At 47.4% G+C, this 12,492-nt stretch overlaps 1 protein-coding gene and 1 non-coding gene across 2 annotated transcripts; both read right to left on the minus strand.

Moving 5' to 3' along the window:
- Positions 1-1,068: 1,068 nt before the first annotated feature.
- LOC126026088 (carbonyl reductase [NADPH] 1) lies at positions 1,069-8,407 on the minus strand. The gene is made up of 3 exons (XM_049785807.1): positions 8,067-8,407; positions 7,424-7,531; positions 1,069-1,753 (listed from the first exon to the last, which is right to left on the minus strand). The coding sequence occupies exons 1-3, from the start codon at positions 8,353-8,355 to the stop codon at positions 1,317-1,319; spliced, it is 834 nt and encodes a 277-aa protein (XP_049641764.1). The 5' UTR covers positions 8,356-8,407; the 3' UTR covers positions 1,069-1,316.
- Positions 8,408-11,648: 3,241 nt separating this feature from the next.
- Positions 11,649-11,753, minus strand: LOC126026451 (small nucleolar RNA U13). Its single transcript, XR_007501716.1, has one exon. It is a non-coding gene; the product is annotated as a small nucleolar RNA U13 (small nucleolar RNA).
- Between the last annotated feature and the right edge of the window lie 739 nt (positions 11,754-12,492).

Genomic DNA, 12,492 nt, shown 5'->3' on the forward strand with positions numbered 1-12,492 from the left:
ACGTCCCATATGGTCCTCCCAAGCCAGGGGCAATTTCTGAAAGCTTAGCCAGGAGTAACCCCTAAGCATCAAATGGGTGTGGCCCAAAAAACCAAACAAACAAAAAAAATTCTCTCCTGGTTGGGGGACCATATGGAACTCTAGGGGATTGAAGGCTAGCGCATGTCCTAGGCTAGCGCACATAAGGCAGATGCCTTACCGTTTGCACCACTGCTGTGGCCCCTGCTTTCATTTTTTTTTTTTTTTTTTTTTTTTTTTTTGCCGGCAGCGCTCAGGGATTTCTCCTGGCAGGCTTGGGGGACCATATGGGATGCTGGGATTCGAACCACCATCCTTCTGCAAGCAAGGCAAATGCCTTACCTCCATGTTATCTCTCTGGCCCTGCTTTCATGTTTTAACTGCTTATATGAATCTACCATTGGTGCGTGGCAACCAGTTTAACATCTGCCATGGAAAGAGAAGACATATTTGGTAGTGTGGCAGAAACTGTATATACATATATATATATGTATATATAACAACCATTATTGATAAAGATACTTTATCAGGATAGAGGGATAGTTCAATGGTCGGAGCACATGCTTTCCTTGCAGGGAATGGTAATTCACTAAGCACTAAGCTGGGAGTAGTTTTGACAACTGCTGGGTATGGCCCCAAAAGCAAAAAGGGGCTGGAGCAGTAGTACAGTGGATAGGGCATTTGCCTTGTATTTGGCCTACCTAGGTATGATCCTCGGCATCCCCTATGGTCCTCTGAGCACCACCAAGAATGTTTTCTTAGTGCAGAGCCAGGAGAAACAGTAAGCCCTAAACACTGCTGAATGTGGCCCAAAAACCAACAATAAAAAAAGAGGGAATGGTGCCGGAGTAGTAGGACAGTGGCAGGGTGCCCTAAGTACTGTACTACTGCCCGAAGCTTAGTGTTGTTTCTCACAAACCACTACTTAAAACTTAGCCCATCTACAAAGCAGGAAATGTAGCCTGTCCAAACTGTCTCTCCACCTGTGTTAGCTTATGCTTTCTCATGGCCTTTTAGCTCAGAGCTGGTTCCACATATAGACAACAGTAATGAATTATAAAGAACCATTTATTTGTCTATTCATCTTCACTTAGCCTGGCCATCAATTTACACAATGTTGAAGAAATCACATGAAGACATCACAGAATTAGGAGGCAACTCAGTGTGTACCCGCATAAGGACATTCTCCCTGGAGGGGTATGGGAAGAGATATATTTATTTTTTGTCAGCAGATCAGTTATCTCAGGACAGCTATAAACTGGGGCTCATGGATGGAGCCCTGGACAGGTGAATTGAGCTCACCACTGTTCTACTTTCTTCTCCATAACAAACTGCCCGTGAGGGCCCTCAGCATGTGGGGGCAGGAGGGCCAAGTACACGGGGGTCTCTGCTCCTTCTTCTGGGCTCTTGGTGGCCTTGGGCCCCGCCATGTCGGTTCTCACCCAGCCGGGGCAGCAGGCATTGAGAAGGATCCCATCCCCTTTCCTCTGCTCATTGAGCTTCCTGGCCTGGATTCTGGACAGCACTGTGACACCTATCTTTGTCACACCATAGGCGGTGTTGGGCCAGCCCATCTTCTGGTGATTCCCAGTCTTTGTGTCTTCCACGAACTTGTTCATGAGGGCCACCAGCTCCTCCTCTGTGATGGTGTCGCTTCGGAACTTCTGCTGCAGGTCTGGGCTGCAGCTCTTAAGGGCTCGGAGACTCACCATGCTTGACACATTTACCACTCTGCCTACAAAAACAAGGCCCATTATTCACCAAGAAAGTGTGGTCCGAGGGCTGTATGCCCAATTCACTGAGAGCAGATGGATCAGAAAATTCCCAGCTGAGGGAGGAGACATGACTGCTGGGTTATGTCATGATTATGAAGTCTACCTTCATGGAGAAAGGTCATGAGACTGTCCTTAAATGTGGAGTGTGTCTAAGATGTCATCAAGATTTATGTCCTTGGGCTGTACTCACAAGTTCCATGGAAAATGAAGTTCCCTCAGAATATGGTACCGGGGTAGGGTGGAGCAACTTCTTTCTCTTTTTTTTTTTGCAACTTCTTTCTCAAGAGTACTATCAAGAGTCTATTTCCAAAAGACTATCTGAGATTCTGGACCACAGGGTTCCTCTGAACAGGTCATTTTTTGGGTTTGTTTTTTGGTCACATCCAGCAGTGCTCAGAAAATCGCTCCTGGCAGGCTTGGGGAACCATATGGGATGCCGGGGGATCGAACCTGGGTCTGTCCTGGTCGGCTGCATGCAAGGCAAACGCCCTACCGCTGTGCTCACTCCAGCCCGCTGAACAGGTCATTTTTTGGTGACTCACAAAGAACTGATTAGTTGCTGGATGGCCGCTAAATCTATATGATTATCAGTTTAAAAGCCTGACATTTTTAGGGCCAAGCCATAGATAGCACAGTGAGGAGGGCATTTCCCTTGCATGTGACTGATCTGGATCCCATCCAATGCATCCCATAGAGTCCCCTAAAGACCACCAGGAGTGATTCCTGAGTACAGAGCCAGGAATAACCCCTGAATAATGCTGGGCAAATAATCAGCAATGCTGGCTGAACTGTCCACTTTTTTCTTTTTTACTGTTTGGGTTTCTATTAGCTTTGGAATGATGCCTTATATCCGGGCAAGCCACCTGACAGTAGAGCAGTTTCCAGTTATTGGGAATTAGGATGATACTGTTTTTGTGGGACTTGGCATGTTATATATGCTCTTTGGGCACTAGAAATAGCTACTGCTGTTCATTTATAGGTTAATAATTTAAAGCAGGGGTCTCAAACTCGTGGCTCGCGGGCAGTTTGTGGCCCTTTGCACATTTTGTGGCCCGCGACCGGCCTTCAAATATCGCAGTATTCGCGATTATTTGCTTATCGAAAAATTGCAATAAAAATCGCATAAGTAAAAAAATATCGCATTAAACATTCGCATACCCCGAGCAGTTCCGTTTGGGGTATGCAAATGTTTAATGCAACTTTTTTCCTTACTAATGTGATTTTTTATTGCGAATATTCGGTAAGCAAAATCCCTTATGCAGCCCTGCCTCACCCTGACTTTGCCTCCTGCGGCCCCCAGGTAAATTGAGTTTGAGACCCCCAAACACCTAACAGATCAGACCTAGCTGGGAGGATCTACTTTTACAAGGGGGCACTAAGGGAGTCCCTGAGGGGGTGAGAGGGAAAAGGCAAGTAGTCATGTTCATATCCACCAGAAGCCACATCTCAGGGCTGGAACCAGCAAGTTGGATGGTTCCTGAGGCATCTGTGTGAAGTGGCCATGTTGGCCTATGAGTGGAAGCATGCAGGAGCCCTGGTGTAGAGCTGGGATAAAAATTTGGAGGACATTGGTGGCCTTGCCTAGAACTGCAGCAGGAGATGAAAAGTCCAGACAAGGGGCCGAGAGATAGCACAGCGGTAGGGCATTTGCCTTGCAAGCGGCCAACCCAGAATCGATGTTGGTTCAAATCCCGACATCCCATATGGTCCCCCGTGCCTGCCAGGAGCGATTTCTGAGCCCAGAACCAGGAATAACCCTGAGCACTGCCAGGTGTGTCCCCAAAAACAAACAAACAAAAAGAAGAGTCCAGACAGTAAAGGGATAGACAGACTTCCCAGACTACTCTGTGCACAGCTGGGGAGTCAGCCTGCAGGGAGTTACCCTAGGTGACACAGGTGTCCCAATAAGATGAGACATCACTGGTTTTGTATGCTCAGTGGTAGGTATTTGCCAACGTTCTGTCTGCCAGTTCATATGGACTGAAAGAGAACAGAAGGCATGGTTTGGCCTGATAAGTTACATAATGAGCCTGAAAGAGCCAGTTTCAACTCTAGTTTGATAAGAGGACCAGGATTAGCAACTAGAACCAGGAGATAAAGGGAGGGAGGCTGGCACATACATTACTGAGTATGTGCCTGAGAGGAATGATGAGATTTCCCTGTGTTCCTGCTGGACTCCAGAAATGTGGGAGAAGAAAAGAAGCCATTTTAAAGTTCTTCCTCACATTATCTCAACTTCCCCCAACCCCAATTTGAAGAATAAGAGGGAGACTCAAGATTTCATGTCTGCAGAGCAGGTGTTCTATCATTGAGCTGCAGTCATAGCCCCTCAACTTTCTTTTCAACTTGATACAGCAGGACCAGGATCTGTAGTTAACTGAGGACGTGAGAAGCAGAGACGATCTCTAAGCTAGAAGCCATAAGTAAGGCTAAGGTAATAGGATTCTAATTCCATTCCACGTGGTAATCCTGAGTAAACAAGAATCAGATCTATTATGTGCTGTGGTAATGGCAGTTCACTAGTTTTGTGTCTCCAAACCCTGTCCTGGATGAATGGGAGTGAAAGGAAGGGAAGATCTCAATCTGAAGCAAATGGAGCCACTGTAATTGCTGAACTCCACATTCCTTCACGAGAAGAAAAGGTTTGGAAAACTTCAATGATCAGTGGAGAGGAGGAATAGAAAGGGTGGAGAAGGAACACATGAAACAGGGGGGATCCAGTACCACACGGCTATCTCAAGAGGCTCTGAACATCAATGTCACTTTCTCTAAGCTGAGGTAGACCAGATGCCCAAAAGGGTAAAGTCACCAGTGACCAACCATGCTTCCTTTGGGGACCTGAGCCTGGCAGGGATAATTTCTGAGCACAGAGCCAGGAGTAACCCTTGAGCATCGCTGGGTGTGGCCCAAACCCCCCCCCCCCCCAAATATGCTTTGGAGTATTTGGAGTCACCCAGTCACTTCTGACTATACCTGGCTTGGTGATGAGGACTTGACAGTTCAGAACTCAGGTCTAGTTGTGATCAGGGATCCTGGCAATGCTGGAGAAGACTGAGTGTGATGCTTAGGATGGAACCCAGCATGCAGGCATGTGCCAACCCATTGTGCTACCTTCCCAGCCTACCTATAACTCTTAAATTTTATTTAATTTTGTTTGGGCTACACCTGGTAGCACTTAGGGATAACTCCTGGCACTGTGCTCAGAAACTGCTCCTGGCAGGCTCAGGGAACCGCATGAGATGCGGGAATCAAACCCAGGTCCATCCTGGATCGGCCATGTACAAGGTAAAGGCCCTACTGCTGTGCTATTGCTCCAGCCCCTAACTTTTAATTTTAAAGAGGGCTAGGCAGATCACTGAACAATTCTAGGGGCCAGAGCAATAGCACAGTAGTAGGGTGTTTGCCTTGCATGCAGCTGACCTGGGACCTAGGCTTGATTCCTGGCATCCCATATGATCCCCCAATCCTGCCATGGGAGATTTCTGAGCACAGAGCTCGCAGTAACCTCTGAGCATCAAGGGGTATGCCCCCCCAAATACTCAATACTAATAGTTCTGCACAGATATTGCTATGCTAAATAAAACAATAGTGATGAATCTAGGGCAGAATTAAAAATAACACAATGACGAAAAGGGATGCAGTAGCAGTATAGGAAGCTATAAAACTTTCCCTAGTCCAAGCTGGAGCAATAACACAGCGGGGAGGGCATTTGCCTTGTATGCAGCATACCTGGGTTCAATCACCAGTATCCCATTTGTTCCACAAACCTAACAGGAGAAATTTCTTTTTTTTGGGGGGGGGTCACATCCAGTAATGTTCAGGGGTAACTCCTGTCTATGCACTCAGAAATTGCTCCTGACTTGGGGAACCATACAGGACACCGGAGGGTTGAACCTTGGTCCATCTTAGGTCACCACGTGCAAGGCAAACCGCTGTGCCACCACTCTGGCCGCAACAGGAACAATTTCTGAATGCAGAACTAGGAATAACCTCTAAGCGCTGCTGGGTGTGGCCCCCAAACCAAAAGAAAAATAATATGCCTGTGCTGTACGACAGTTCTTCTAGTACTGTATTTCTGGAATAATGCTGTTACATAAATTTTGTACTAATGGGGCTGGAGAGCACAGCAGGTAAGGCGCTGGCCTTGCTCAACAGGGTTAGCTAGGTTTGACCTCTGCCATCCCCTATTGTCCTCTGACCTGCAATCAAGGAATGATCCTTGAGCTGAAGTCAGGAGGTAGTCCTGAGCATAGGGGGCATATGGTTCAAACCTGTCCTTCTGCAAACAAAACAAAATTCTATACCAATGGATTGCTGTTGACTCAATAATGCTTCTAGAGTTCTGCAAAAACAAGGGATCAGAGGGGTGGCCTTGGAGAATCAAGGATTAGCTTGGCTTGAGAGTTGGACTTTGAGTAACTCATGAAAGATCCCATGTAATTAGATTATTTTGTTTATCTGGAATTCTAGGGTCAGGTTTTGTAATACAGAGAATAAAGCGATTATAGCAGGGTGGTTCAATGACCTATTCTCACATGACCCTCTAGTGAAGCCAAATAATACCCTGGGATATTATATGGGCTATGCCTAAACCTGGACAGAAACACTGAACCTGGGTCCTGGACCAGAAAGCTTAGAGTGCACTGAGCTGCCACACTCAATGCAGACATAGATGTGCTGCCTGGAGGTCTCTAGAGGAAGAGAAATATCTCAGGCAGCACACTCAGTCTTTCCTGGCCACTGGCAGGAGATATGGGAGCAGTTCGTTGTCACACTGTGGTTATTGAGTATTCGGGCTTTGCTGAATTCTGTCAGTCTCTTGGTGAAAAGTTAAATTTATGGGAAACTTAAATTTATTGGGAACTTCTTGAGTTTGTAAAGACCAGTCATTTTTTTCTTTTTTATCTGTTATGTCTACTTCATTCTCTGCATTCAGAAACCTGTTCAACTCATCTACTCTTGGGAATACAGTGGAAAAAAAACCACATGGGGTCAGAAGCAGAAAAAGGTGTTGTGAGGTGTTAGTGAATCTGGTGGTAGAGAAGTTTCCACCAGGCTGAGTAAGTGGACTCTGAGATAAGGAAAGGGAGGAAAAGTGGGAGCCCAGAGGAAGCAAGTGAGTCTAAGCCCTGAAACCCTGCAGGGTAAGAGTGAGCCTGCTGGGGCTAGAGCAAAAGCTAGTACAGTGGGAGGGCATTTGCCTTGCATGCCAGCATCTCATATTGTCCCCAGAGCCTGCCAGGAGTGTTTCCTGAGCTCAGAGCCAGGAGTAAGCCCTGGGTGCGGCTAGGTGTGTCCAAAAAGAAAAAAAGAAAAAAAAGTTAGCCTGCAGTGTAAAGAACAGCTCCAGGATGGTGTAGACCAGTGGTGGGCAACCTTTTTTTTCAACTGAGCCAAATCTCGCCAAAACCACGATTGAAAATATTTTGAGAGCCACACAGTGCGCACACTGACAGAGGCTAGGAGCAGAGTCCTGACTCCTGGAGCTGCTACCCGGCACACAGAAGAGCTGCACTAAAAAGTGTAAAGAGTCGCATGTGTCTCACATGTGTCAACACTGCAGACAAGTGAATCCCTTCAAGTGAGCTCAGGACTACATCGTTGCAGAAACAGGACCCTAGCACGCTCACCTTGGGGTTTCATGAGAGGCAGCAGCTCAGCGCAGACAGCTTTGGTACCATAAAAGTTGGTTTTCATTGTCACCTCTGCTTGAATAGGAAACGGCGTGGTATCGTTCACTTTTAGGGGAGAAGGAAAACCAAGTTAGTCAACAAGTGGCCCAGCGAGGAGCCCTTACAACGACAGAGGAAGCTGCAGGCATGTGAGATCTGATGTCCTTTCCTATTTGATGAGCTGGAACTATGGAGTGGGGAGGAAGCCCAAACGTGGCTGCCTCCATATCATATAATGTATTGTTTAGTAATTTCTAATTCCCTGGCTTATTGGAGTGAAATTAATAAATGATTAACCGAATTGCTTTCCAGTCCAAGGAGAGAACCTGGTAAACATTCCTGGCCAGCCAGGGGGGCGAGGGGGAGTTTACCTAAGTTCCACCCACCTGCCTCTTATCTTGCTTCCTCTAAGGACCCCCCCTGGAGCCCCAAAGTCTAGTTAGTGGCTGTGTGTGTGTGTGTGTGTGTGTGTGTGTGTGTGTGTGTGTGTGTGTGTGTGTGTGTGTGTGTGTGTGTAGGGGGGGCAAAGTCTAGTTAGTGGCTGTGTGTGTGTGTGGGGGGGGGCGCCTCTTCCCTGGGGGGTTGCACCCAGCCCCTTTACTCTTGAAGGCGATGCCCGCGTTGTTCACCAGCACGTCGAGCCCCCCGTATTCCTTGACCAGAAAATCGCGCAGGGCGCGGATGCTCTGCGGGTCGTCGATGTCTAGCTGGTGGAAGCGGGGACTCAGGCCCTCGGCCTGCAGCTGCTGCACGGCCGCCTGGCCCCGGCCTGGATCCCGCGCTGTGAGCATCACATCCCCGGAGAACTGCCGGCACAGCTCCCGCACGATGGCGAAGCCGATGCCCTTGTTGGAGCCGGTCACCAGCGCCACGCGAGGGGAAGACGACATGGTGCAACGGGGATGCGTAGCCACTAGTTGGGATCCAGAACGTCAAATGGTCCCAGGGAGATGATGAAGCTGGGCCGGGCCGGGCTGAACGCGCAGGCGCAGCCATGCCCGCTAGGGATGTCCACGCCCACCCGAGACGGCCACGCCCACCTAGGTGCCATCTGCAGGGCGGGGCCGGAGGAGGCGGGAGCCACATGACTTAGTAAAAACTCTTCCTCCCCCCTCCGCTCAGATCCTAGTGACTTTGCAAAAAATCTGAGTTTACACAGCCAGTTCTAAGTCGGTTCTTTGCAGGGGACGTCTCGTCTTGCCCGGTCTCGTCTCATGATCGGCCTCTGGCTGTGTGATAATTAAGCCGAGCTTAATTATTAGAGAAGCTTTTTTTTTTTTTTTTTTTTAACCCCCTGGTATTCCCACTGCAGAGCTGGGCTGGAAAAATGATGGTGTTATTTGGAGTTTGAAGAAATAGGCTAGGACCCCAGACTTGGGAAATAGTGGCTTAGAACATGATAAGGATCCAGTGCAAGGTGGCTTTCTCCCGCTTCTACCCCCAAATATATGAGTGAAACTATTGGTTCATTTCTCGTTTTTTACCTAATGATAGGAAATAATAAAGGAATGTTAGCTAAATTATGGAAGTTCAGTAGCTTCCTTTCGTTGTGCCAGGTCCTCGGGGCTAACTCTTAGCTAGGTCCTGGAAGTGTTTAGGTGCCAGCGGCCTTGGCAGCCTCTTCACAGAAAACAGAATATTCACATTTTGGGGCTGGAGAGATAGCATGGAGGTAAGGTATGCATGCAGAAGGTCGGTGGTTCGAATCCTGGCATCCCATATGGTCCCCTGAGCCTGCCAGGAGCGATTTCTGAGCATAGAGCCAGGAGTAACCCCTGAGTGCTGCTGGTGTGACCCAAAAACAAAAACAAACAAAAAAAATTTCACATTTTAAAGTGAAGAATTTAACCCTCAGCTTAGAGGATTCAGTGTTGGGAAACAAGTTATCTTCTATTTTTTATTTTCTTTTTTCTTTTGGCTGGAGCTCAGGGCTCACTTCCGCACCCAGGAATCACTCCTGGTGGCGTTTGGGATTGTATGGGGATTCTGGGATGAGATTGAACCCTGTGGGTCTAGTGCAAGGCAAGTGTTCTCTGTACTGTTACTCTTCTTATTTACCAGCAGTGGAGTAAGATACGAAACACTCTTTTCTGTTCTGCTTCTTATGGTAGTCACTAGTGATAATCGCCCCTTTAATGTAAATTTAAAGTAATACAGGTAAAATGTCAGCACTTTAGATGCAACAGCTGCAATCCAAGGTTCAATAGTCACTATGTTGTAAGTGGTTACATTGAACTGTACAGAGGCTCCTGTTACATAGTATTGATTCTTCTTCTTCTTTTTTTTAACCACACCCGGCGATGCTCAAGGGCTATTCCTAGCTTTGCTCAGGACGCCTTCCTGGCATGCTCAGGGGAATATATGGGATGCCGGTGGCCGAACTCAGGTTGAGCGCTGCAAGGCAAGCCCCTACCCACTATTCTATCGCTCCGGCCCCAGTATTGATTCTTTTTAGAATCTGATTATGTTGAAATTTCAAGGTAGGTGTCCTGCCAATTTTTTTGTTTTTGTTTTTTGTTTTTGGGCCACACCCGTTTAATGTTCAGGGGTTACTCCTGGCTAAGCGCTCAGAAATTGCCCCTGGCTTGGAAGGACCATATGGGAAGCCGGGGGATCGAACCGAGGTCGCAATCTTTCCTTGGCTAGCGCTTGCAAGGCAGACACACCTTACCTCTAGTGCTACCTCACTGGTCCAGCCAATTTTTTTTTTTTAAAGCTAACAAACATAGCTTGTTATCAGAGGAGCTGGAGTAGTAGCACAGAGGTAGGGTGCTTGCTTTGCACATGGCTGACCCAGGACAGATGCAGGTTTGAGCCTGGCATCTCATATGGTCCCCTGAGCCAGGAGCGATTTCTGAGAGCAGAGCCAGGAGTAACCCGAGTGCCCCAGGGTGTGGCCCAACCCCCCTCCCCAATGTTATCAGAGAAGGACCTACTTTTGCTTGCTTTTTTTGGGGGTGGGCGCATACCCAGAGGTATGGGTACGGTCCCCGGGCAGGCACGAAAGATTCGAACCAACATCCATCCGAACGGCTGCATGCAAGGCAAATGCCCTACCGTTGTGCTATCTCTCCAGCCCTTGCTTGCCTTTTTTAAAAACTTTTTATTTTTCCCTTCCCATCCTGGGGGTCGAATCCAGAGCATCACACATACAAAGCAAGTGCTGTAACACCTAGTAACTTTCTTTGGCCCTTGACAAATTCTATTTTTGGGTGGGGGCACACCCGGCGGTGCTCAGGGGTTATTCCTGGCTGTCTGCTCAGAAATAGCTCCTGGCAGGCACAGGGGACCATATGGGACACTGGGATTCGAACCAACCACCTTTGGTCCTGGATCGGCTGCTTGCAAGGCAAACACTGCTGTGCTATCTCTCCGGGCCCAGACAAATTCTATTGTTGTTGTTGTTGGGGGGCCACACCCAGTAATTTTCAGGGGTTATTCCTGGTTTTGCACTTGGGAATCACTCCTGGAGGTGCTTGGGAACTGTATGATGTGCTGGGGATCAAACCCAGGACGGCTTTATGCAAGGCAAACTCCCTACCTGCTGTACTCTGGTTCCAGCCCTTGTCTTAAAATTGTTTGAGGTAGGGCCTGGAGAGATAGCACAGCAGCGTTTGCCTTGCAAGCAGCCGATCCAGGACCAAAGGTGGTTGGTTCGAATCCCGGTGTCCCATATGGTTCCCTGTGCCTGCCAGGAGCTATTTCTGAGCAGACAGTCAGGAATAACCCCTGAGCACTTCCGGGTGTGGCCCAAAAACAAAACAAAACAAAAAAATTGTTTGAGGTAATTGTATATTTCTATAAAAAACTATAGCACAATATCATGATCAGGATATTGCCACCAAAATAATTCATAGCATATTCAAAACACCTCTTGTACTATATGGATCTTTATTTCTTTATTCGAGTGTATCTGAGTATATCGAGTGTATTTGAATAAACATTTTATAAGTTTGTGTATCCAATACTACAGTGTAGGAATCTCTTATCCCAGTGTGTATTTGCTGGTCTCTCTCCATTTCACAAGTGGCTTTCTTCTGTAATTGGGATGAGCCCTTGTGGGAAGGAAGAGGCCTGGATTAAATTGAGTTAAGCAAACTAAAACAGACTAAAACATATTGAACAGTGTTGTTTGGAAAGCATGACAGGTTTGGGGGGGTGTTCCTAATTTTTTTTTTTTTCACGTCAGAAGGGTGATCTGCCCACGTCGTAACAAGGTTGGAAGGGAGGCACATGTCACACAGCCGTGTGAAAACCCAATCATCATGCTTATGAACCGGAAAAGGATCTATTTTTTTAATCTGGTACCTTGTGTTGAGAAGGACTTCCGAATCTTTTTTATTTATTTTATTTTATTTTTTGTGTTTTTTTGGGGGGGGGGGCACACCCGGTGATACTCAGAGGTTACTTTTGGCTATGCACTCAGAAATCACTCCTGGCTTGGGGGATTATATGGGATGCGAGGTCTATCCTGGGTCAACTGCGTGCAAAGCAAACACCTTACCTATTGCTCTGGCCCCATGGACTTCGGAATTTTTTTTCAGGGGTTACTCCTGGCTATTTGCTCAGAAATAGCTCCTGGCAGGCACGGGGGACCATATGGGACACCAGGATTTGAACCAACCACCTTAGGTCCTGGGTCGGCTGCTTGCAAGGCAAAGGCCCCTTTGCTATCTCCCCCCCCCCCCCCCGACTTCGGAATCTTATCTGGACAGTACTGATTAGAAGAGATTGATGCTAAGAAAAAGTGACAACTCCAGAACTAAGAGTTCCCCTTTAGAAAATGGGAGCACATGTTCTAGTTTTCCCTCATACAAGGAAAATGTCCCCCTTTGTCCTACCTTGAATACGTTTAGTGTGAGAATGTTGCCAATAAGGATAGGTATAAGTCGCTGGTAAGAGCTGTATTGACTGATCTTGGATCATGGAATATTGGCTACTAGACACTTGACTTTCCAACTAGCAAAGAAGTGAAAGTTTGTTGAGAGTAAATATGGGTAGAAAACAAACTTCCTAAGAATGTTTTT

The sequence above is a fragment of the Suncus etruscus genome, chromosome 13 (assembly GCF_024139225.1).
Source record: "Suncus etruscus isolate mSunEtr1 chromosome 13, mSunEtr1.pri.cur, whole genome shotgun sequence".
Taxonomy (NCBI): domain Eukaryota; kingdom Metazoa; phylum Chordata; class Mammalia; order Eulipotyphla; family Soricidae; genus Suncus; species Suncus etruscus.